Consider the following 23032-nt stretch of genomic DNA (forward strand, 5'->3'; position numbering starts at 1 on the left):
AAATTTCTTAGAACCCTCATAATTTCCAAAATTTCTCTTGCTTTCTCAATTCTTGCTTTTAGTCTTACTTTTCCTCCCATCTTCTTCTCAAAATCTTTCAATGGCACCCAAAGCTACCCAACTTTCCCATGAAATTGGTGAGGGCATCGCCACTATGCGTCGTTTGCTCAACGACCTTCATTGCCCTCGGGCTGGCCTGCAAAATCACTTTTCTTTGAGGAGGGAGGAGTGCACTTCATGGGACCTGCATGGACCTTTCAGGTCCCAATTTCAGTGGATAACAACATGGCCAAGTCTAATTGGTTCACTCCTAACCCGTATTTGGCCAAAGCGGGCATTTCGGCCTCCAAGTGGTCGAACAATCGAAGAGGTTTTCCTATGATGAAAGATGAAGGTTGGACACAGTGGATAAATGAGCTCGAGCCTACTTTCAAGCCGAAATGGATGAATAATGGTATATACGAGCTGATAATGCTCTCTAAGACCACCGTAATTGCCAAGCCTGAGCTACTGACCACAGCTCTTCTTTTCTGAAATTCGGGGACAAAGACTTTTGATTTTAGGATGGGCCCCATGTCCCCAACCATTCTTGACATGCCTAAAGTCTTCGGCTAAAGCCCTCAGGCAAAGTTATGGATGTCACCCATGACTGGTCTCCTTTTACTCGCCCGACTGCAGAGAGCTCAAGCTGTTCTGACTCTATCATTCAATTGGAGTATAACTCTTCAACCTTCAAGAGCTACGAGACCTCATTCACGGGCTTTATCCCGTTTGCTAAGAAGAATTTTAGCCCGACCTCTTCTACTGCTAACAGAGATCAGAAGCACATGTATTTTCTCCTGTAGTTGCAGTGGTACTTCCTCGAGCTCCGGGCACTAAACCTAGAATTCCCAGAAGACGTTGCTCTTGCCCGCATTCTGGATGAAGCTTCTCCAACCAACCATTCTACCTTTTCTTACCTCTATTTTTTCAGAGTCTACCGGACTTGGGCAGACTTGGAATGGGGAGCTTCAGTGCTAAGAAGATATCCTTGGTTCTTTGTCCAAGCCTTCCAAGATGCCTTCGGGGAGGACATCAGTGCCTTATGCAAAGAGAAATTTATCAGTTACATCCAACCAAGAGATTTGACATGGGAAGTCCACAGCGATTGTTATAAGCGCGAGCTGAAAATTTACCACCCTAACTTCTGTAGCAGGTAGCTGGGTTTTAGACAAGCCATCTATGTGCCATTTTTTTTATTTTTTGCACTGCAGCACCTCATTCCGTCTTCGTTCTCCTCAAGAAGCCATTTTCCGAACTGCCTGACGCAGTCTTTGAAGTTATGAGCAAAATTGCCCTAAAGCCCGTTGTGCTGAACTTTGAGTGCACTTCAAACTTCTCCACTTGGTGGGAGACCAAATGGGCTAAGAAGTATGCAGGGGATATCAGGGAGTTTCACGACTGCATCTTCAGACACCTCATAATCAAGTCATATCTCAAGTTGAGTGAGCTTGAAGGTTGGAAAAAGATGATTCATCAGAAGAACCAACTACTTCTTATAGGTATCTTTTGTTCCCCTAACTTGTATTTTATGTTTATTTTATAACCTGCCCTCCATTGACCTTTCTCTGGCTTCTTTTGAACTTTGCAGCCCAAGGCAACACTGAAGAAGTGGATGTCGGGCAAAATGAAAAAGCTGGGCACGCCTTTGTCCTCCAAGAAGTTGCGACCGAGGCTGTAAGGCAAGGTGATGGATCTAGCCATGCTAAAGACCTCTTAGAACTGTTTTGGAGACTCTGATGGGGAGGCTGAGCCTATAGCAGAAACTCGGGCAACTCGGAAGACGAGGGCAACTGTGGTGGAATCCTTCACCAAACTTTAATCTTTCCCGCAATCGCAGCCCAAAACGAATCTTGAAAATGGCAGAAGCTGCAAAAAACCTTGGAGAATTGTGAACTCTATTATGTCCTTTTGTCTCACTTTTGTGACTTTTCAGTTTCATGATATCCAATTCTAGAGGATAAAAGTTTGTAACTTTGCACCATTAGTATGTTTGTCCTCACAGAAAAATGTCCCATTTTTGGCGCAGTTGATCCCGTGACCAACCAAACAACCAACTTCCCTCTTCTCCCAACCTTTTTTTGCCTATAAATTTCATTGTCCACCTCAACACATTTCAAACCCACCACCCTGTCTTTTACTAGGCCTCCGCTGTTATTGCTGCAATCACTAGCAATCATATAATAGCTTCTGCTGTCACATTTTCTTTAGGGACAAAAATTGTATGCTTAACTCTGTCTGCTGAGCTTATGCTGTACTGCCTTCACTCCTCAAGACCACTGAAATGCTCTCGAGAACTTGATCCTCTTCTTTGAGGGTCAGAGGTCTGGGAAACTGCCCGCCAACCAGCGGCTCAATTGGAGGGATAATTCTGGCTTGTCCGATGGCTCAATTGAAGGTGAACTGTATTTCAGGTGGCCACAGTAGGGGGATACTAGGATGCTGGAGACAATGTCAAGTTTGGCCTGCCAATGGCCTTCAGCACTACATTGCTGGCATGGAGTGTGATTGAATTTGGTGACTCTATGCGTAGCCAGATTGACAATGCAAAGCACTGATTATCTTTTAAAAGCAGCCACTGCAACCCCCGGAACCTTATATGTTCAAGTAAGAGAAATAAGCAAATATGCACAAATAAAATCTGTTATAAACCCTTAATAAAAAATAGAACTGGGAATACTAAATAGACAATAAAATATGGCACTAAACCATGGTACTGAAGGCTATAAGAATTGACTTTTGATTAACGATGATAGTTTGGAGCTGAAGAGATGTCCTAAAGACAGTCACATGTTTTGGTGGTTGCAGGTCACAGATCCTAACATTGACCAACGGTGGTCTGGTGCTGGGAAAGGTCGAAGGACATAGATACGCCGCACAACGTATACAAGGTATCAACCCAAAATCCGGGATCAGATTTTGCAGCTGAGACTGCTGCTGCATTGGCTGCAGCTTCCATGGTGTTCAAAGACTCTGACTCTTCTTACTCTGCAAAAATGCTCCGCACAGCAACGAAAGTAGACATCTATATAACAAAATTTGACTTCATTTTAACAATCTTTTCGCCTTCACCGCGTGTTAACAAGAACGCTAATTTTAAAATTTTGATCGCCATGCATGTTTTTGATTTTGCAAACAAGTACAGAGGTTCTTACAATGACTCAATTGGTTCAGTGGTCTGCCCTTTTTACTGCTAATACTCAGGATACCCATGTAACCCAAATGCATATGCATAATTTGCTTCTAATTGCTTTCATTTACGGAAAATACGTACAAACAGAACACATCACTAACTTCTAATAAAAAATAGAGTTGGAGGGACACCAAACATACAATAATTTATAGAGCCCTCACTTTTATTTTTTATTGAAAACTTGTAACCAGTTCTATCGGTACATATTACCCTTATTTTAATCCCATTAAAGTTCCTCTCATGATTCCAATTGTGCTGTTGATTAGGATGAGCTTGTTGTGCCTAGGCCTGTTCGGTGCGGAATCGAGATTAAGATGAGAACCTCACCAAATCATTCACACAGTTGAACATAATAAAAATACAAGAAATAAGGACACCGAGAGATTTGCGAGGTTCGGCAAAATCCTGCCAACGTTCCCAGAGAGATATTGTTCTTCACCATAAGAATAACAGTACACGTTACACATGAGTTATATCGACATAACCCAATCCTGAATCCCTTGTACACCCACTCACAGAATTCTCCTAAAAGCCTCACTCTACCTCAAGAGTTCTTTAACCAGAAGATCTTTCACTCTAGCTCTCTTGATTTCTCTAAACTGTGCCCATGGGAGAGCCAAATGCCCTCACCATCTCTTTGGATGCTTCTGTGATGCATGCCCCCTCACTCGGCAAGCATGCCTAATGCAAGCATTTTCTTGCATTAAATAAAGGCCAAGACATCACGTTTCTAGCAAAATGCTCCCAAAGTCAAAAAGCAAGCGTACTCTTGCTTTTCTTTTGTAGCACTTGCCTGCAGCTTTCAATGCAGCGCATAGAAATGTGATCCTTCCACCGAAACACACAAAGTCACAAATGGCTGCTGCGATTTCCTTGTAGCATTCACATTGTCTTCAATTGTTGTCAACACATGACTCGTAATTACTCACAAATGTATGAGCCAAACACAACAGAGCTTTTGTGGGGTGCATCATGGATCCTTAGAGCCTCTCAGAACAGTTCATACCTTGCTTATATCAAGTCCAATGGCCACACATTGGGTGCAGTTCATGATGATGAATTAGTGAAGTTCATGATGTATATATATACTATTGCCTCATGAAATCAAGGTTCTATTCAACTCAAATTTGAAGCATTAGGGTCTTGATGAGAGAGTTAACAAAGTGGATAATGTGAGACATGGAGGAAAAGTACACGGGGTTAAGTGGGACATTAGCGGAACAATGATATTTTATTGTCTCATAACGACAATTAAGCCAAGGTTGACATGAACCTAGCCAATTATGTGTGATGTGTCTTCTTTTCTGCACTCAAGTTCTAATCACATTTTTTTATAGGCTTTTCATTTATACTTTAATAAGGGGTTTTTATCTAAATCGTAAAGTGGGCCAACTATAATTAGGTATTTTACTCATTATCTATGTGAGCCGATAGTATTAGACCTCCCAATTACGAGTAAATAGAAATACTACCGACCCTCTTTTCAACCTGATGGTTGAGTGAAATTCTTGGTTGGTTCTGATATTGTTATGCTATTGCCGAAGAGTATATTATATTAGTCTATTGCTTGAATACTAAAAAAATACTAAGTTAGAAAACAATAGATACAATCAAATATTGTTACGTGAGAAGCTAAAAGTGATGTATATTTTGCTTGAATATCAACATATGTTTATCATTTCCCAAAAGAAAGGATAGATAAATGGCAGTTTTGATAATCCCAGAAATAATAAGGGTTCAACGGGTAAAAGAGAGACTGTTGTGCACCAAAACCTGAAAAACCCAAGACAGTATTTGGTTGGGACTGATCTGACCGGATTGGTTCGATACTCTCCCAGTTCCAAACTCACAGGAGCTGTGTAGATTGCAATTCAGAGCAACAAGAGCAGCAAGCAAAAGTTTTCTAGGTAAACTTCCACTGCCTTGGGGATTAATTAATCGTTAATTAGTTTATAATCTCAATTAATATGCTGCTCTCAAGTTCTTTGACTTGCATAAGCTTCCCTTCACCAAACTTTAATCTTCCCCTTAATCGCAGCCCAAAACGAATCTTGAAAATGGCAGAAGCTGCACAAAACCCAGCAGGTAAGAAACATCATCTCCCTTAATATATGTATTTGTGTACGTATGTATGTTGTATGTGTTGTAGTTGCAAGAAACCAATCTCAGAGCAATATGTTTACAGTACTTGATAAGAAATTTGATGGCTGTTTGCTTAATGTGTATTGCACTTGTTTCAGTAGTTCCGCAACAGAAAATCGTTATACCCAACAAACATGGCGAAAAGCTTGTCGGCATATTACATGAAACCGGTTCTGCGGAGATTGTAATCTTATGCCATGGTTTTCGAGCCTCCAAGGTTGTTAGTTCCATCTTTATAACTAGCTAGGATGCTTTGAGTTTAAGTTACTTTGTGAAATATTTCTTCAAGAGAAATGATATCGACAGTCAACGGGCTTTTTTTTTTTCTCCCCATGCACACCTCTGTATACTTGTAGCCTTTGGATCGAATAAACAAGGGTGTGCAAAATCATAAAATTAGTGTGCAGAAATCATTTCTCTTCGTTAATAACTCGATCTGTGGTCATATTTTGATTAAAATTTTATTGCATACATCAGCAACATGGTCTTTTGATTTCTAGGAAGAAACAACTATGGTGAACCTTGCTGTTGCATTGGAAAAGGAAGGAATTAGTTCCTTCCGTTTCGACTTTGCTGGAAATGGGTAAGGCAATTTGGTGTTATAGGACTATAAATTCATGAATTTAATAGCAAATTATGCTTTAAAGCTAATAATTTGATGCTCTAATAAGTTGTGGTTTACTTTGGGTTTCAGAGAGAGTGAAGGCACCTTTCTGTATGGCAACTATCGGAGAGAGGCCGAGGACTTGCATGCTGTGGTCCAACACTTCTCTAGGGCAAACCGGCCACCAACTGCAATTCTTGGGCACAGTAAAGGTATGTGCCGGATTGTTTTAAATAATCACGATTTCTGTATCTTTGTGCCAAAATTGTTTATAGATTGATGTTACTGCATGCAGGAGCTGGTGTGGTGCTGCTGTATGCTTCTAAGTATCATGAAATTCGTACGGTTGTCAATCTTTCTGGACGTTATGATCTGAAGAAAGGCATTGCACAACAATTTGGGAAAGACTTCATGGAAATAATCAAGAAGGAAGGATTCATTGATGTTAAAACTAAGACAGGTAATTTGCAATGGTTGTGTTTATTCTCACCATGTGTGGTGATCATTCGACAATTGCCCACATAAGTAAACAAACAAAAACAAGCAATGTGTATATATTCTGGCCTTTCACACCATAAATGGATGCTGTGCTTGCAGGAAGTGTGATTTACCGTGTGACCAAGGAAGGTCTGATGGATCGCCTAAGTACTGATATGCACGAATCATGCCTTCATATTGACAAAGAATGCCGGTAACTAAGCAAACTAATTAATTTTGTTTTCACTGTTTTATGTTTCCTTTGCCTTTTTCTTGCATTGTGAGCATGACCGAGTTCATGGACTATTCTGTACAAAGGGTGTTGACAGTCCATGGTTCTGCTGATGAGGCCATCCCTGTTGAAGATGCATTCGAGTTTTCAAAGATAATACCAAACCACAAATTACATGTTATCGAAGGAGCTAACCATTGCTACACCTCACATCAAGCTGAGTTAGCGACAGTCGTTTTGGACTTCATAAAAGCAGCTCTGCAGCAGGACAAGGTTAATTAGCATATCATGCTTATGCACTAATAAGAGAATCCTCATCTTACCGTGGTGATTCTGAGATAATATTTTATTGGTTTAACCTTTGCCAAATGTGTGACGGTTTCTATTTGTTGTAAACCATTGCTATGATCTGTTGCATGAAATAGTGAAGAAGTTCATGATTCATTGACGAAATGGATAATGTGAGACATGGAGGAAAATTACGAGGTGTTAAGTGAGACATTAGGGGCACAATGACTCATTGTCGCATAACAATAATTAAGCCAAGGTTGATATGAACCTAGCCAACTATGTGTGATGTCTCTTCCTTTCTGTACTCAGGTTCTAATCCCGTCTCTTTAGTACATGCTTTTTATTTATACTTTAACGAGGGGTTTTTGGCTAAATTGCAAAAGGGTATTTTACTCATTATCCACGTGAGCTGATAGTATGAGATCTCCCAATTACGAATAAATACGAATGTTACTGATCCTATTCTCAACCTAATGGTTGAGTGCACTCGCATGAAATTCTTGATTGGTGCTAGTATTGCTAACTTGCTATGTCATTGCCAAAGTCTATTATATAATTATTTTGTTTGAATCATTGAAAATAGTAAGTTAGAAAATAACAGACATGATCAAACACGATCGTGTAAGAATCTAAACTGGTGTATATATTGCTTGAATAACCATATATATATGTTTATCATTTTCTGAAAGAAAAGATAGAATCAATGGCAGTTTCGAGAATCCCATAAATAATCAGGGTCCAACAGGTGAAAAAGAGACTGTTGTGGACCAAAACCTGAAAACCCAAAACGTAAATACTCCCCCAGTTCCAAACTCACTGGAGCCGTGTGGATTGCAATTCAGAGCAACAAGAGCAGCAAGCAAAAGTTTCTAGGTAAACTTCCACTGCCTTGAGGATTAATTAATCGTTAATTAGCTTATAATCTCAATTAATATGCTGCTCTCAAGTTCTTTCACTTCCATAAGCTTCCCTTCACCAAAATTTTATCTTTCCCGCAGTCGCAGCCCAAAACGAATCTTGAAAATGGCAGAAGCTGCAAAAAAACCCAGGTCAGAAATTTCATCGTCTCACGTTGTATATGTTTGTTTGTGAATTTTCATGTTCTTATTGCCATCTTGTTTCAGTGGGTCAGCAACAGAAAATCATCGTACCCAACAAACACGGTGAAAAGCTTGTGGGATTGTTACACGAAACCGGTTCCGCGGACCTCGTAATCTTATGTCATGGATTCCGAGACACCAAGGTTGAATTTTTGATACATCAAGTGTTGTTATTATTGTTGTTGTTGTTGGATTCGGTTCCAGCTTGATTAGTATGTTCTTAATTTAAGTTATTTTTCTAATATTTCATTCACAATCTATCGTCGAACTTTGATTGTTAGATGATTCAGTTTGTAATTTGAAGACGACAATGTTTAAGAATTGATGAATAAAGAATAATGCACTCTGGTGCAGGTTCGCTCCTCACTGATTCCCTACCCCCTAACAACTAACTATCTAACCCACTAATGCTATCGCTCTACTGAAAGAAAAGGAATAGTACATCGTTCGTGGAAAATTGTAATGCTTGGTTGGCATCTTGGAATCGTTGTGGGCAAAGTTCACAGCATGTGTCTCTTGATTTCCAGGAAAACTATATTATGGTGAACCTTGCTGTTGCACTGGAAAATGAAGGGATCAGTTCCTTCCGTTTTGACTTTGCCGGAAATGGGTAAGGCTGTCGAATTACAGGGTTTGAAATTCTTGAATATAACAGGTTTTGAGTAGATTTTCGTTGTGTGCACCTCGTTTGTTTCATAGCTGTAAGCCTGTAAGCATGGCTCTGTCTTCGCCATATTGTTCCCACTTGCAAAGTTTGCATTGTTGTCAGTTTGAGATCTATCGATTACATTGATGCTCATTAGTTGTCAGTTTTTGGTTGTCAGGGAAAGTGAAGGCACCTTTCAGTTTGGTAACTATCGGAGAGAGGCGGATGACTTGCACTCTGTGGTCGAGTACTTCTCTGGGGCAAAACGTGCACCCAGTGCAATTGTTGGACACAGTGAAGGTACGTTGGATTGTTTTGCACGATCGTTATGTAAGATTTTATTCGGATCAAATAGAGGACAAAATGCTGTTGATGAAGGTTTCGAATGAGTAATTTCCTATCGTGTACCAACAGTATTGCTGAAAATTGTTACTACAGGAGGCGATGCTGTGCTCCTGTATGCTTCTACGTATCATGACATTCGTACGGTTGTCAATGTTTGTGGACGTTATGATCTGAAGAAGGGCATCGAAGAATGCTTGGGGAAAGACTTTATGGAAGTAATCAAGAAGGAAGGGTTCATTGATGTTAAGAATAAGTCAGGTAATTTTCTAATTCCTATCGTGTGGTGAATTGCAAAATTCGTTTATGAGGGCAGATGTACGCAGATGAATTGCGTAATTTTCAGTAACACATGCACACACTTAAAAACACACAAAAACGAGCAACGCGTATGCTGGCGTTTAACAAGGTTAATGGATGCCATGCTTGTAGGAGATGGTAATTATCGTGTGACCGAGGAGAGTATGATGGATCGCCTAAGTACTGATATGCATGAATCATGCCTTCAGATTGACAAAGAATGCCGGTAAGCAAACTTTAGTTAACTCTGTTCTCATGGTTTCATGTTTCCTTTCTTTTTGTTGCATTTCCCGCATGACCAAGTTTATCGGCGATTCTCTACATACAGGGTGGTGACAATCCATGGAACTGCCAACGAGGTCATCCCTGTTGAAGATGCATTAGAGTTTGCCAAGATAATACCTAACCACAAATTACATCTTATAGAAGGCGCTAATCATTCGTACACCTCGCATCAAGCCGAGTTAGCATCGCTCGTCGTGGACTTCATCAAGGCAGCTCTGCAGCAGGACAAGGCTACTTCAAACTAGACACTGCCAATCAGCATATAAATTTCTCTCGTGTTGCACCCGTTGACGACTCAGCCGGGTGGAGTCCTTATCTTGAATTTTGATGTAGCTTGGTACATACATGCTTTGCCACAAGTTTGTGCTTACTAATCGAAATCTCATCTTGTCGATGGTCAATTGTGCGCGAATTCAACGGATTGTTTTCGCTACATGATGCAAGCCATTGCATCACAAATCGAGTCTTTACCTCAAAGATCAATAAAATAACACAATGAACAATACTAGCAAGTCGTAATGCATAATCATATAAACACTGAATTCAGGTCCATACACCACTGAGGAATCCACAAAATGAGTTCAAAACATCATCTCAGTTCCATAAAATCCGGATTGCAGCAACTGCTCGCTTTAGAGCTCCAATTCCGACATAACTATGAATGAAAGATTATCAAGTCGAGCTGACATAAGAGTAATTATATAACGTAACGGTAGGTGACATATCGCCCTGCAGTCTCACTTGGTCGAATTATCTTCACAACTTGTGCACGCTTAAGCCCGTAGTATTTCGCAATTGGATCAGTCACCTGAATCCGAGGGAGCTGGACAATAAACAACACAAATACAAGAGAAACAGTCAGTATGCAAATTCCCCTAGTTTGCCACAGATATGCAGGCTAAGATGTGTTTGGAAAACAAACGTAAAATAGCCATTAGGAGGAGAGAGAAAGCTTTGTCACTTTGTCGTAATAGTTTAGATGGTATTAAGACGCATTAAGCATGACTCTGTACTTGAGTTAATATTCCAACACAAACAGTTGAATAAATGAGGTGGTAGACTTGTAACACTTTTTAGTGTTATAAATCAAGATTTAAAGTCATGGCACGCCTTATGTAGCATCGGAATTTCGTAAATGCAAGATTAACAACAATGTGCAGCACTGACCTGTGTTTCTTTCACAGTGTACCTCTCCAGCAAAGTCTTCTTTTCCTCATTTGTAAGCACCCGATGCTCAGGAACTAGAACGTGTTCTTTAATATTCACCAACAATTCTGCCTCCTGAATCAATAGAGACAGAGCAAACGTTAATATCCTCTAAGTTCGTATTGAAAGCAGCTGATAAAATTATAGGTGGAGCCAATTTTTTGTAAGTGGAGTAAAAATAATTCTCTTGCAAGCTGAAGTTAAAGCTGCATACCCAGAAAAAGTAAATCAAACAATGCAAAGTAATTATTCGAGATGACCCTAGTTAGGCCTCTTGGTTAATGGACATTATTAAGATGACCCTATGCATCCAACCTGTCCCTCTAAAAGGTAGGGCCATACCTACTCATCAGATTAACAATACTTTTACGAGCATTTGATCAGAGAAAGGCCATTAGAAGTTAGAATATAAACAAACTAATCAGGTAATTGCAACGGCGATTTGAATGTGTATAGCCTTCAAATTTCTGATACTATGAACTCTGATATTTCTGGTTTAATTGATTAACGTGATATTCGTGAGGTTTCAAGAACACAACTTCGTACTAACAACAGATTAAGCTATGAACCTCACCAGAAAAACCTCCAAGTGGAACTTTCCCGATATCTCACTGATACAGGTCTTTGCAAAGGGCGTCAGACTTTGTTGAGTAACCAAGATTGCTCTGAACACATTCTCTGATTTCATGCGGTTGGTATAAGTCTTCATTGTCTTGACCCCAACCTTTGGTTCGTCAGGAAAGAAGACATAAATCTGAAACACATAAACCAACAATCAGACACCGTCAACAGCTAAAGTACTACATCCACCGCAATAAAAGCAGCGGGGAAACACCTGATCGTTGCTGTCACTTCGCTTAGTTTTATTGATGATAAGATCTTCCCTTTTCATGTTCTCTCCGTATTTGTCCTTGAACTGTTCTTTTGACATGTTGATCTCAAAATCTCCAACCAAGTAATTCCGATCTTTCAGCATTTGCATCACAGTCTTTCGAACTCTGTAAAGCCTTGTGACTTCTTCTTCTGTTAAAACCATCTTCGCCTCTGATATGTTACAAAACACAGCTTGTCAGCTATGTTCCTCCAGAATTACGAAAATTTGATTTCCCAAACAATTAAATTAGAAATTGGCCAACCAAATTGAATCACAATCAAGCAACAAGAGATCAATCTTAAACAAAATTTTAACAGTTCCACTACCTATTTCCGTTTTTCCAAAAGTTAGAAACCTCTAAGGCGTTTCAAACGCTGCTTTGTGAGGCATGAGAAATCCAAACATATATATTAAACAACAGCTTCATCATTCATCCTCAATAATCAAGAAAAAGACTTATAATATATGCTTAACAACACCGTAACAACTTAATAAGAAATCCAAATCCAACATAAACACCCAAATTCCAACAGTAAAAACTTGTTTATCCCAGCTTAATCACTGCACTGAACACCAAAACAGAAAAAGCAAAATTGCAAACAAAAAATAAAAATTAAAATCGAAACCTTTCACAGCTGCAAAAACACCATATCCAATCCTAAATCCTAACAACACAGCAAAAACACAATCTCTGAAGGAAAAAAAAAAAGGAGAAATAGCAGACGAAATCGAAAAAGATGAAACCTTTGGTGACAGTATCTAACGATTCTAACCTGTTCGGCAGAAAAAATTAGCCTTTCTTTTCGGAAGTTGAAGAGGATGCTTGTACAGGATACCACCCCAGCTGAATTGACGGGATCTTTGAAGATTGTTAGTGATGTGATTCTAGGGTTTTCGATTTGGACAGAAAAATGGCGCGAGAACGAGAGCTGCTGCCTCTGTGTCGTGCCAAGGATCGCGTTACGGGAGAAAGGCAAAGGGTTTTCAACCGAAGCTTTATACCGCCACGACGTCGTTTAGGTTTCTCTACCTTTCTATTTTCTTTTCTTTTTCTTGAGGAAAAAAAAAAAAAAAACTCTGTTAAGAAGCCAAAAATCACAACATATATCAATTTTGTCATTCACTCATATTATAATAAATACTCCCGATATACATAAAAATTTCTCAATAAGAAAACAAGCAAATGTTAAATAATGATTAGCCGAATTAGCAAGCAATATACACTAGTTTTGTCCACATATTTCACATGATAAATGCAATCTCCGACAAAATCCAAACTAGTCTCCCTCTCATTGTATTATTGACAAAATCATGGAAAGTGATCACTCCTTCAATATCTTCAAATTGATTCACATCCAAACTTTACTTTTTATTTTATTTTATTAATTCTGGACTCTACTATTTTTGTTCGTTTTCGAAATTCTGAGTTGATCCCCATATTCTCCTAGTCCAAACTGAATTATTCCTGAATTATTTTGGGCTTGAACTGAACTAACTAGTGTTGAGATAACTAGCACATATGTAAAGGTAAGGTTCCCTCGCTAGCTGCCTCAATACATTTATGTTACCCCATTGTGGGGGTGCAAATATGGAAGAGAAATGTTAAGGGAACTCTTTTAACGTAGAACTTTTCATGGATTCTCTGATCTATCATCTCATAGTTTATCGTTAATTTTTGTGCTAACATTATAAAATATTATGTCAAAAATATGAGGTAACGAAGAGTCCATGGAGATTGGAGAGTCCCACTTTTGAGAGTCTCCTTAACATTTCTCAAGAGTAATTCTAAGGAGACCAAATTTTTAAATCAAATTTTGTAAAACAAATACTGTGGTTATTGATGATTAGGTTATTACTCAAGTTTTAATTAATGTATTTATTTCCTATTGGTAACATATTATTTGATTTGCAAATTTGATTTAAAAATTACTAGCATTATCCATTTCTCAATATTGAATTGTGGGGAAAAGCTTGCTTAGTGCATATTGGATCTTGTTTATTGTGACTTAAACTGACTTAATTATGTTTATAACTAGTTAATTTCAATTAAATTGCTATATTAATGAAAGTTTTGAATGAATGGGTTTAACATTTAGATTTCACATTTCTGAATAGGATAATACGGATTTCACATTCATAGGTTTCAAACTTTTGGGGACAATTTATGAAATGGAAAAAATCACCAAAAATTGCATATTTTTATTAATTACAAAATACTGAAAATCCTTTGTCCTGGTGCTAATATCTTGTTTGGATCAAACCTAACTTTCATGTCTTGGAAACTTTGCCATTTTCTTCCGAAATGGTTTTTCCAATCCTCCCGTGTTTCGTAGTGGGGAAGGTACTGCTTAACCCTAATGTCAGCATCCTTACAAAATTGCAATAGTTGTCTGTTTACTTCATCAAATGCCTGCCAGTCGTTGAATCCGCTTGCATGCAAGAGCCCTACAACATAGAAAACATCTTCATCTGGAATAACTGCAGACATCCTACCATCCCACCTGAAACATTATTTAATACAAAGTACATTAGATTTACCAAAAATAAAACAAATAAATAAATAAACAGAAACCCTAATTATTTTTGTTCACAGAAACTCACTTTTTTCGGTTCACGGGGTAAATAAGGCTCACCGCCGTAGGAACATTTTGTTTGAGAAGAATGTTCCTGAAAACACCCGAATCAATGTCCGAAATTCGTGATTTTGGTACAAAGATATTCAGCCACGGATGAGCAATTTCCCATAGTCCAAGTGATCGAAGATTTTCCTCTTCCGTGTGCACTCTATCCAGAAAATCTATGTACGATACATCTTGCTCGAATAAAAATTCCGGGACAAAGCTTAACCCTTTGATCGTTTTATCAACTACCTATATAAACAAGAAAAAGTTATTTAAATGGTACTAACTCTTTTAATTTACCTTCAATATTAGTGATTTAACAGAAAATCTGTAGTAAAAAAAAATGGTGTACCTTGTCCACGGTTTTTCGAGTGCTATCATCGTAATATTTGGCTGCTTCTATGTAGTAGATGATGCCGTATTGATTTATTAAAGCTGCTATTCTTGGTTGATCGAGTAATGGGTAAAAGGAAAGATCTACAGGACCTTGCTTCATTAGAAGGAAACCTTCTAAATAATCGAATCCATTGGGTGCCATTAAGTGTTCTTGATCTCTTGAAAATGCAGAGAAGTTACTGTACATCATTCGAACCCATTTAGCCTGCAGAGAATTAGTGCAGAACTTAATAAATTCAAATCATATTTCAAGAAGAAAAAAAATATTTTGTTACAACGATATTCTACTCTGAGGAGAAGAAATAGAAATTAGTTCATACCCTTTTCGGAGCTGGCGCGAGGGGAATCCTTGCTCTGGTTATTACACCAAATTGGCCCAAGCCTCCGAGAACAGCATAAAATAGCTCTGGCACCTTTTTTGAGGAGCAAGTAACTAATTCGCCCTTCCCTGAATTAAAAAAAAATTAAAAATTTAAAGTCTTTTTTTTTTATAAAATCCATATACTTTAAGGTCAATCAAAATAATCAAGAAAAAAATTTCTAAGTTCTCACTTCATTAACAGACCATGAGCTTGATTTGAGAAATTTTGGTAATATAATAAGGGAGGTGTTGTTGGCATTTGCAATTCAAAAATTATTATTATACACTCCAAATTTATGAAAATATATAAAAAAAATTATAAGAAAAAAATGCGGGATGATATTTTTGGAGTGGAACCTAATAAAAAATAAGAAATTAATATGAGAAAATTTGGAAGTTAATGAGTGGTGAATATATTGATAACGCTTGCTGAGATGCATTCATTTCCAGTGAATATGCATGCAACACAAGGCAAACATAGTTTTTAGGACTTTTAAGTGAAAGAGCCAGATAGAGTAGTACTGAGTTGTCAGAGAAGTCCTCATACCAGTTACAACATCGAGTTCATATACATTGTTGATTTGGGGACCATATAGAAACGTTTGCCCACTTATTCCAGCGTTACTGAGCGTGCCACCAACGCTCAGGTAAAGGTAGTCGGTCCACGAAACCGGTGTAAGACCACGCTCCAGTGTAGCACGCAACACATCGATCCAACGTTGCTCACCTCCAACATCAGCATAAGAACCCAAAGAGGGGCTCTCTGAGACCACAATTCTAGAACCATTACGGATCAAAGCTGTCATGTTTATGACAACGCCACCAGAGGTCAGGGCCTGTCCGCGAACAGAATGACCCTGGCCTCTAGCAGCTACGCTAAAAGGCGCAGAATTGTTGTTTGAGGATAGGATTAGACTTGCGATGTCATTTGGCGACGTCGGATTAAGAACTGCAGCTGGGAATTCATAAACTATATGGCCATAATCAGTAGAGGTTGAATTGATGGACCCAGTATCGTTTAGTAGCAAGCTGTCCACATCCCCGAGTGAGGATAGGAGTAGACTTGCCCCGGTTGCGGATAACATCATAAACCCTAGGATTAAACTCAGAGTAGTCCAGTATTTTGGAACTGCAAAATTCTCAGCCATTTTTTTGGTGGTGAAAGGAGAGGGAAAGAGAAGTGTGTTGATATGTACAGGGAAATTAAGTTGCATTATATATAGAAGAGAAATTACTTAAACAAATTTAATTAGTGTGGGATAGTAGAGAGCATGGACTGGCGTTAATAAACGTCGCTTAGTGGCCGTGGCCGGCCAAGTTGTACAGGCTTTTCCAAATGTACGCAAGAAGAAGAAGACTTAATCAAATCAGTACACTTGCATCTTTTGCAAATTTACGCAATATAAAACATTGAGCATTAACTATTTTTTTCCCTTCAAACTGTCGGTTGGATATGTAAGAAAAATGAGTTAATTACTTGTGTTAGATTAATGTTCAAATTCTTAAGCATGGTCTGCAATTCTGTACATACATTCTTTTACAAGTATGCTGATACATCAACGGATTATATACGTAGTTGCAATATTTTATTTCCTCCGGGTGTAATTTTCCCATTTTTTTTTTTTAATCTGGGAGGTGTTTATTTTTATTTAATTCTTATTTGGAATTTCAGTTTTTTTTTAATCAACTTTTGACTCATTTGATAATCATTTCGTTTTTAGTTTTTCTTTTTATTTTTTTGTGAAAGGTAGAGGCAAAAATACATTAGAGAAGTGAGATATGAAGAAGAGGTGGAAAAAAGATGGTAAGAGGGATTTAAAAGAAGAGTGGTGCTATCCTCACATCCTTTTTTACCTTTCACACGCACCCAGTGGCGGATCCAGGATTTTAACATAGGGTGGTCCTAATATAAAAGCTCCAAAAAAAAAAAACGAAAATAACATTGAAAAATAAATGGCAAACTACAACTTCGACAAAAAATATGTATGAACTAACACTGTAACACAATCTTCGACAAAAAAAAAAATACACTGTAACACAATTCAAGTAATATCAGAAAATCCTAACGAATGAACAATAAATATATATGAACTCACACTAAAATAGATATGCAAAAATCCTAAGAAATTAACAATGAATAAGGCTGAATTTAGTTTAAAACCTGTTAGTGTGTGACTGTTTGACTTTTTATCAAAAATCCTTATCAAAAACCATTATCAAGACCCTTACATATATGTATTCACTGTTCAACCTTTTGTTTTAATTAGTGTTCTTAAAAAGTAAAATAAAAAACTAAAACTAAAAATCCTAACAAATTAACAATAAATATGTATGAACTAACACTAAAAATAAGTATGAACTAACATTAAACTAGGAAACTTACCGATATTCTAAAATTGTTGTTGATGGCCTTCACTAGCTTGGGTGGTGTGAGGAATAGGCAGGCAATTAGGTATATTATATTTGATAAAGTTGAATTTGATTGAAAACAGACTAATGAAAAGTCATGGGCTTTTATTAAATTTCAAATTGTTTGACTTTTTAATAAAAGACGGTGTGTGCTATCATGGGGGTTTTAAATTTTTTTTTAATGACTTAGCTTAATACAACGTTGTTTTGGCAAAGTCGTTTGAAAAAAAAAAAAACCTTTCTTCTTCCACCTTCAATTTTGCATAGCACAGCAGCCATGGCTACTGCTCTTCTCTACCACTGCCCGAACTTGGGTGGTCCTAAGAGGTTCTCACAGCCATTTATTTGAGCTTCTGAGTGATCCGAGACCACCCTGGTCCCTTAGTAAATCCGCCCCTACACGCACCTCAATTTTTAGCTATCAGATCAAATGAATCGAAAATGATCAAATAACAGAAATTAACATGGAGTGTGTGGGAAGTAAAAAAGATGTATGGATAGCACCATCCTTAAAAGAAATGTATATGAAATGTTACACATGAGAAATGAGATATTAAGGGGCCGTTTGATAATCATTTTGTTTTGAGGTATCATTTTTATTTTCACGTGTTACCAAACAAGACTTTCAGTATGAAAATTAAAAGCAAAAAAAAAACAAAAAAAACTGAAATGGTTATACATGCCTTAAGTTATTTTTATACTCATGTTTTTGTTTTGTACTTTTTTCGTAATTTTAACTCTCGACCCTTCTTCTTTCCTTATCCCGTATACTTTTCCTCAATCTCCAAGACGAAAACTGAAGATGAAGAACTATAGATGAAATGGTTATATGCACTTCAACCTTTTTTATTTTTTTGGATTAAAGAAGCTAGTGAGTTTAATTTATATTATATAATTCGACTTTGGGACATGGAAAAATGTTACTCCTTTGAATCCTTCTTCACTGTGCGTGTACCGCCAACAATCCAGTTTTAGATACGCCTCTTTTTGGCCGGTGACAACTATTGTTTGACAAGTTTATAATATTGTTTGACGAAACATTTTTTACCCTAAAAAACATGGAGTAAAATATGGACTGACATCCAGACTTAGGCTGGCAAAGACAGGGATTTCCTGCTTGGGAAGCGCAAAGACATAGTTCGCTGCTCCATCAAGGTTGTCAATCTAAAAAATTTCAAACTTACTAGCGCACTAATATACCATCCGCAGCTATTTTACCGTCTTTTTATAGGCTGAAAAAGATGGCAGGGAATTATAACTCAGGTGGTTAAGGTCATTTACACTTAGGTTCTTGTTAATTTTCTTTTTGTCAATATCGTTCGTTCCTGGAGTTGAATACTTCATTCAAGAATTGTTTTTTATTCAATCCAGTAGAAAAGGTAAACCCCTTATGATACACCAGATTCGACTCAATTAGATTGATCTGCTATCATTTAAAATCTATTTTCTTATTTAAAATTATGGTGTAACGTGCATTCTCCCTTGTTCCGGTCATGAAATAGATGCAATAAATCAAAAATAGAATTTGATTCAAGAATGAAATCTTATTGGAATTGTCCTTATCCAAATCATACTTTGGAACCATATCACATCACAAATATGATGAAATAGGATGAATTGAAAGGCCCATAGGTATTGGAAAATTCAAGGGCTGTAGCTTCAAATGTTATGTTGCACAAGTATTTTAGCCATTAAATTTCTTTTCCGCACTTGTTATATATTCTATTTTTAACTTCATCCATTCATTTTCTATTTCACTAAGTGCTACATAGCATTGAAGAAAAATCTCGAACTCACAGCTAGAAGATGAAATGTAAAAGATATAATTCATTTGGTAAAATTTGAAGATGTTTCTGAATTGTTAACTCACGGAAGTAAAAGAATACAGGATGCAGCAGCTAGGTCTGCAACATGAGGATTTAACTATAGGTAATATGTAACACACAAGAACCGAGCAAAACATAGACCTTGAAATACAATTTAACTGCAAAATGTGTACCATTCTTGCAACCAAGAGAACAAGAGACTCTAGGGAAGGCCAAACGTCTCATAGGCCGTCGTACTCTTGGAACTTTAAGGAGTATGATCGCTGTTCCTTTAATTTGATAGCACACTGAATCGAGTTAAAGCTCGCACCTACAGGAGAACAGTACAATGCTCCATCTTATTTGTGTGCCAAGGATACTGTTTAAGCAGCTGGGACCTTTCTGCCATCTTCAATAAAGAAAATTGCAGCTTCTGGGACCTGAGAAGGGAGGCAAAGAAAAGTTTTAGGTACTTTAAGCTAAGCGTGTATTCCAATTTTAACTTGGACAGTATAAGTGATCTTATCATCGAAAACACGAGATTACAAAAACATGACTAAAAAGGGGTGACCGAGGGACAATTTATGCCACTCAAATTAAGAATACGTTCTTACAGCCAAGGTCACAATCCAATCAACACCTCCCTAAGTACAACAATAGAAAGAATAAAAAGAAAGGCATAAAAGGATAATCCTTGATGCCCTGACTTTTATAAAGAATTCATTAAAAATAATTCCTATGGTGCTACCCCATGCAATTATCCATGGATATGAAGTAGTAAAATACAAATGACGAAATAAAAATTTAACACTACGTGGTACAAATGTCCCAAAGCCATATTTTGGCTAACTGTTTACATTTACCAGTGTTTAGTTTTTAATTTAACAACTTTTTCACCACATTTCAAAATTTATACCATACATAGCGATCTAATTCATACAATATAGTAACTCTACTTTAGCCTAATTCATTCATATACATAGCGTTAAAGAGGTTAATCTTTTTATTGGAAATAAGAACTCCCATTTTGAAAAAAAGTTGAAAACAACACATCATGTGGAAGAAAGAGAAACAGTGAGCAGAGTAGCTTACGTCAGGCCAAGTATCTGTAATGAACTCCACAATGTCATAAGCGATATCTCCTTGAACATCAATTTGGTCCTTCTCAGTTGGCCCCTGAAACCAATCATTCCAAATTAATTATAACAAACCATCATCGCATACAGACAAAACAATATACTATCCATCATACCTTAACAACAGAGGCTCCAGGTAGCAAACTTTTTCCCCAATTTCTTTGAAGCATCACTAAGTTTGACACCTGAATTGTAATGAAAGAAACCACGTTAATTATGGTAGGAACAAAATAAGAATCTCCAAATAGAAAGACAAAGGATGCAAAGTAGTAGATTGCTCACCAAAAAGCTCCAGCCCTTTCACAGTGGTGATAGATTTTCGCTTATTACGCGTGACTTTTTCAATTGTAACTTCTTGCTTCTCCTACGGAAAAAAACCCATACCAAGTTTAGTCATTATAATTTAAAGGGTTTCAAAAGAAATATTGTTTTGCAACCATCAACCCAGACAGCTTGTTCACAAAGGGTTACACCTATTTAATAGAAGAAAACAATTTCCGAATTATCACCTTTTTCTTAATCTTCCCACCTGGGAGACGCTTGACTTCTTCTTTAGGTGCTGAAATGGCACCCACCAAATTAAGGCCGAAAAAAAAAACAAAAATCGTTATAATTTGGATTCGCAAAGCAGAAAACAAGCTTTCCAAACTAAAATTAAAGCCGAAAAGAATAAAACAAAACATCCCAATTCATCTCATAGCAGCACAAACACAATAACATAAACATGTTTAGGCACTCCATATCTCCACACACTCATTCACATATATACTGTACCAGCACTCATAACTCATCCAAACCAGACCAGAAATGGTAACACATACCAACATAAACACATGCTCACGCATACATGATATACATATATATACACACACACATATACGCACATATACATATTTACAGCAATACCTGAAGAAGCAGCTCCATCACCACCTCCAGAAGAAATACCAGTGGACTGCAACTGGTTGGCTACTTTATCAGTTTCCTTAGCATTAGCCTCTGCACAAAAAAAAAAATATTAATACAAAAAATAAAATAAATTAAAAAATCATTGAAAATAACAAATAAATAAAACAGAACAGAGTAATCATAAAAATAAATAAATAAATAAATAAACTAAACTTTAATTCGAATTGAATAAAAAGAAATTAGGGTTCGAGCAAAGATAGAACCTTTAACGAGATCCGGGTAAAGGTCCGGGGCGTTTTGGATCAACCATGGCTTGCATTTCTCGAAATCGGGTCCGAATTCACAATACTCAGCAGGCAAACTGCACACCGCACAGTACAGCACGCGAACCGGCTGGGGCTTCCCCGCCATCAGAGCTCAGCCTCAAGCTCCTCTCTCTGTACCTCCCCACTCTTTCTCTCTCTCTCTCTCTCTCTCTCTCTAACCCTCGCTCTGAAATTGGGGAAAGTCAAAACGCTGCGTTTAGGTGACGCAAATCGGTGAATTGAAGACGGTTTTTTGCAGCTGCTCGATGACGGTGAGATTATAGGGATGGCTTTGTTGGATTACGTGTGTCGGACGCTGCTGGGCCAATTGCAGTGCGTATCGTTGCTTGGGGTACATACTGTTATGTGCGTTCTAAATTTCTTGGGCCGGAAAGGCCCAAATACTTGAATATTGGAGGTTTTATTCTTTCTAGCAACAAGAACAGGATTTGAACTTAGACACATCTTTTAGACCAACTCTAATCCTTGAAATAAGTTTTAGGGGGGTGTATTCAGATGAGAACATAATTTAGGGTTATGGGTAAGAAGCTAAAATTGGGTCGAATATCGGCCAAAAAAGTGGGCCGAGTTAGTGGAGAGTCCCCCAAATGTACGTGGACGTGCCTAATTTTTGTCCAGCACGGAGCGCCAGAAGAGCCTCACGCCTCAAGATGTGGCGGCATTAAAGAGGCAGGGTCCTAGACACCTGGGTGCTTGTCGGCCTTGATGCTGAGCCAAATGGCTCTTACGGTCATGTACGCCCTAGATTAAATCGACCGTTGGTTGATCCAATGGTCCCCCATTCAAACTTTTTTTTTTTTTAAATTTATATATTTATTGAATTCACAGCTGAAATCTAATATGATCAAATTCAATAATAAAAAAAAGATCTAACGGTCCAAATTTAAATCTAACAACTAAAATAATAATAAAAAATTATTTATACATCTCTATCATATGTTTTATATTCTTTCATAATGTTTTATTGAGTTTCATGGATATCAGTTTAGTAATTTTTCAATATTTATCAGAGTCTAAATATTTTTGAGTTAAAATGTTCATAAAATTAAATTATGATAATCTACGTATTTTTTTTTAAGTTACTTTAAAAAAATAGTCTAAATTCATTCTTTAATAATTTGGAACTAAATATTTAAGTTTTAACCCAAAAGGAGTTGGAACGGAAAAACTGTTTCTCGGTTAAAACCTAAATTTCAAGGTTACAAATTTTAAGTTTTAACCCAAAGGTTGGATATGATCTTAGTTTTAGGAAGATTAGTACAACCAGACATTTAGAGAAAGTGCATGCCAAATAAGATAACATCGAATTTAATCCGTATGAACAATTGCATTATCATTGAT

The 23032-nt window shown here is 37.4% G+C and overlaps 5 protein-coding genes across 8 annotated transcripts; 2 read left to right on the forward strand and 3 right to left on the reverse strand.

The window, feature by feature from the left end:
* Nucleotides 1-4920: 4920 nt before the first annotated feature.
* Nucleotides 4921-7131, forward strand: LOC103951872. The gene is made up of 8 exons (XM_009363340.3): nt 4921-5139; nt 5271-5317; nt 5473-5591; nt 5875-5957; nt 6069-6190; nt 6274-6438; nt 6576-6669; nt 6774-7131. The coding sequence occupies exons 2-8, from the start codon at nt 5290-5292 to the stop codon at nt 6967-6969; spliced, it is 807 nt and encodes a 268-aa protein (XP_009361615.1). The 5' UTR covers nt 4921-5139; nt 5271-5289; the 3' UTR covers nt 6970-7131.
* A 132-nt stretch (nt 7132-7263) lies between these two features.
* On the forward strand, nt 7264-10063 carry LOC103951873. Of its 4 annotated transcripts, XM_048575476.1 has the most exons (8): nt 7264-7851; nt 7977-8027; nt 8103-8221; nt 8433-8688; nt 8903-9024; nt 9139-9327; nt 9499-9592; nt 9695-10063. In XM_048575476.1, the coding sequence occupies exons 4-8, from the start codon at nt 8618-8620 to the stop codon at nt 9894-9896; spliced, it is 678 nt and encodes a 225-aa protein (XP_048431433.1). In that variant the 5' UTR covers nt 7264-7851; nt 7977-8027; nt 8103-8221; nt 8433-8617; the 3' UTR covers nt 9897-10063. The 4 variants fall into 4 exon arrangements, with proteins under 4 accessions (XP_048431433.1, XP_048431434.1, XP_048431432.1 ...); XM_048575477.1 differs by lacking the exon at nt 7264-7851 and having other exon boundaries at nt 8011-8027; nt 8606-8688; XM_048575475.1 differs by lacking the exons at nt 7264-7851; nt 7977-8027 and having other exon boundaries at nt 8034-8221; nt 8606-8688.
* Nucleotides 10064-10154: 91 nt separating this feature from the next.
* On the reverse strand, nt 10155-12701 carry LOC103951867 (DNA-directed RNA polymerases II and IV subunit 5A). The gene is made up of 5 exons (XM_009363334.3): nt 12505-12701; nt 11693-11901; nt 11432-11611; nt 10819-10932; nt 10155-10474 (listed from the first exon to the last, which is right to left on the reverse strand). Exons 2-5 carry the CDS (start codon nt 11891-11893, stop codon nt 10349-10351), a joined length of 621 nt encoding a protein of 206 aa, XP_009361609.2. The 5' UTR covers nt 11894-11901; nt 12505-12701; the 3' UTR covers nt 10155-10348.
* Nucleotides 12702-13937: 1236 nt separating this feature from the next.
* LOC103951949 (cytokinin dehydrogenase 4-like) lies at nt 13938-16257 on the reverse strand. The gene is made up of 5 exons (XM_009363445.2): nt 15657-16257; nt 15069-15196; nt 14705-14953; nt 14333-14601; nt 13938-14232 (listed from the first exon to the last, which is right to left on the reverse strand). Exons 1-5 carry the CDS (start codon nt 16255-16257, stop codon nt 13938-13940), a joined length of 1542 nt encoding a protein of 513 aa, XP_009361720.1.
* Nucleotides 16258-19325: 3068 nt separating this feature from the next.
* On the reverse strand, nt 19326-21820 carry LOC103951866 (translation machinery-associated protein 22). The gene is given in 8 exon segments (XM_009363333.3): nt 19326-19763; nt 20416-20499; nt 20576-20593; nt 20595-20644; nt 20742-20823; nt 20969-21018; nt 21366-21455; nt 21629-21820. Coding segments are annotated over 8 exon segments (579 nt in total). The 5' UTR covers nt 21777-21820; the 3' UTR covers nt 19326-19706.
* Between the last annotated feature and the right edge of the window lie 1212 nt (nt 21821-23032).

This window comes from the organism of the source record quoted next, unplaced genomic scaffold (assembly GCF_019419815.1).
Source record: "Pyrus x bretschneideri cultivar Hongxiangsu unplaced genomic scaffold, Pyrus_bretschneideri_v1 Contig8, whole genome shotgun sequence".
Lineage (NCBI taxonomy): Eukaryota > Viridiplantae > Streptophyta > Magnoliopsida > Rosales > Rosaceae > Pyrus > Pyrus x bretschneideri.

Coding starts and splice junctions, on each gene's coding strand:
- LOC103951872 (XM_009363340.3), top strand. CDS start 5,290: ATGGCAGAAGCTGCACAAAACCCAGCAG. Junction 5,318..5,472: donor AGCTGCACAAAACCCAGCAG/GTAAGAAACATC, acceptor CACTTGTTTCAG/TAGTTCCGCAACAGAAAATC. Junction 6,191..6,273: donor AATTCTTGGGCACAGTAAAG/GTATGTGCCGGA, acceptor TACTGCATGCAG/GAGCTGGTGTGGTGCTGCTG.
- LOC103951873 (XM_048575475.1), top strand. CDS start 8,057: ATGTTTGTTTGTGAATTTTCATGTTCTTATTGCCATCTTGTTTCAGTG. Junction 8,222..8,605: donor ATGGATTCCGAGACACCAAG/GTTGAATTTTTG, acceptor CTTGATTTCCAG/GAAAACTATATTATGGTGAA. Junction 8,689..8,902: donor TTTGACTTTGCCGGAAATGG/GTAAGGCTGTCG, acceptor TTTGGTTGTCAG/GGAAAGTGAAGGCACCTTTC.
- LOC103951867 (XM_009363334.3), bottom strand. CDS start 11,893: ATGGTTTTAACAGAAGAAGAAGTCACAAGGCTTTACAGAGTTCGAAAG. Junction 11,612..11,692: donor GAAGTGACAGCAACGATCAG/GTGTTTCCCCGC, acceptor TATGTGTTTCAG/ATTTATGTCTTCTTTCCTGA. Junction 10,933..11,431: donor TCCACTTGGAGGTTTTTCTG/GTGAGGTTCATA, acceptor CTATTGATTCAG/GAGGCAGAATTGTTGGTGAA.
- LOC103951949 (XM_009363445.2), bottom strand. CDS start 16,257: ATGGCTGAGAATTTTGCAGTTCCAAAATACTGGACTACTCTGAGTTTA. Junction 15,197..15,656: donor TGAACTCGATGTTGTAACTG/GTATGAGGACTT, acceptor TTTTTAATTCAG/GGAAGGGCGAATTAGTTACT. Junction 14,233..14,332: donor TACCCCGTGAACCGAAAAAA/GTGAGTTTCTGT, acceptor ATAATGTTTCAG/GTGGGATGGTAGGATGTCTG.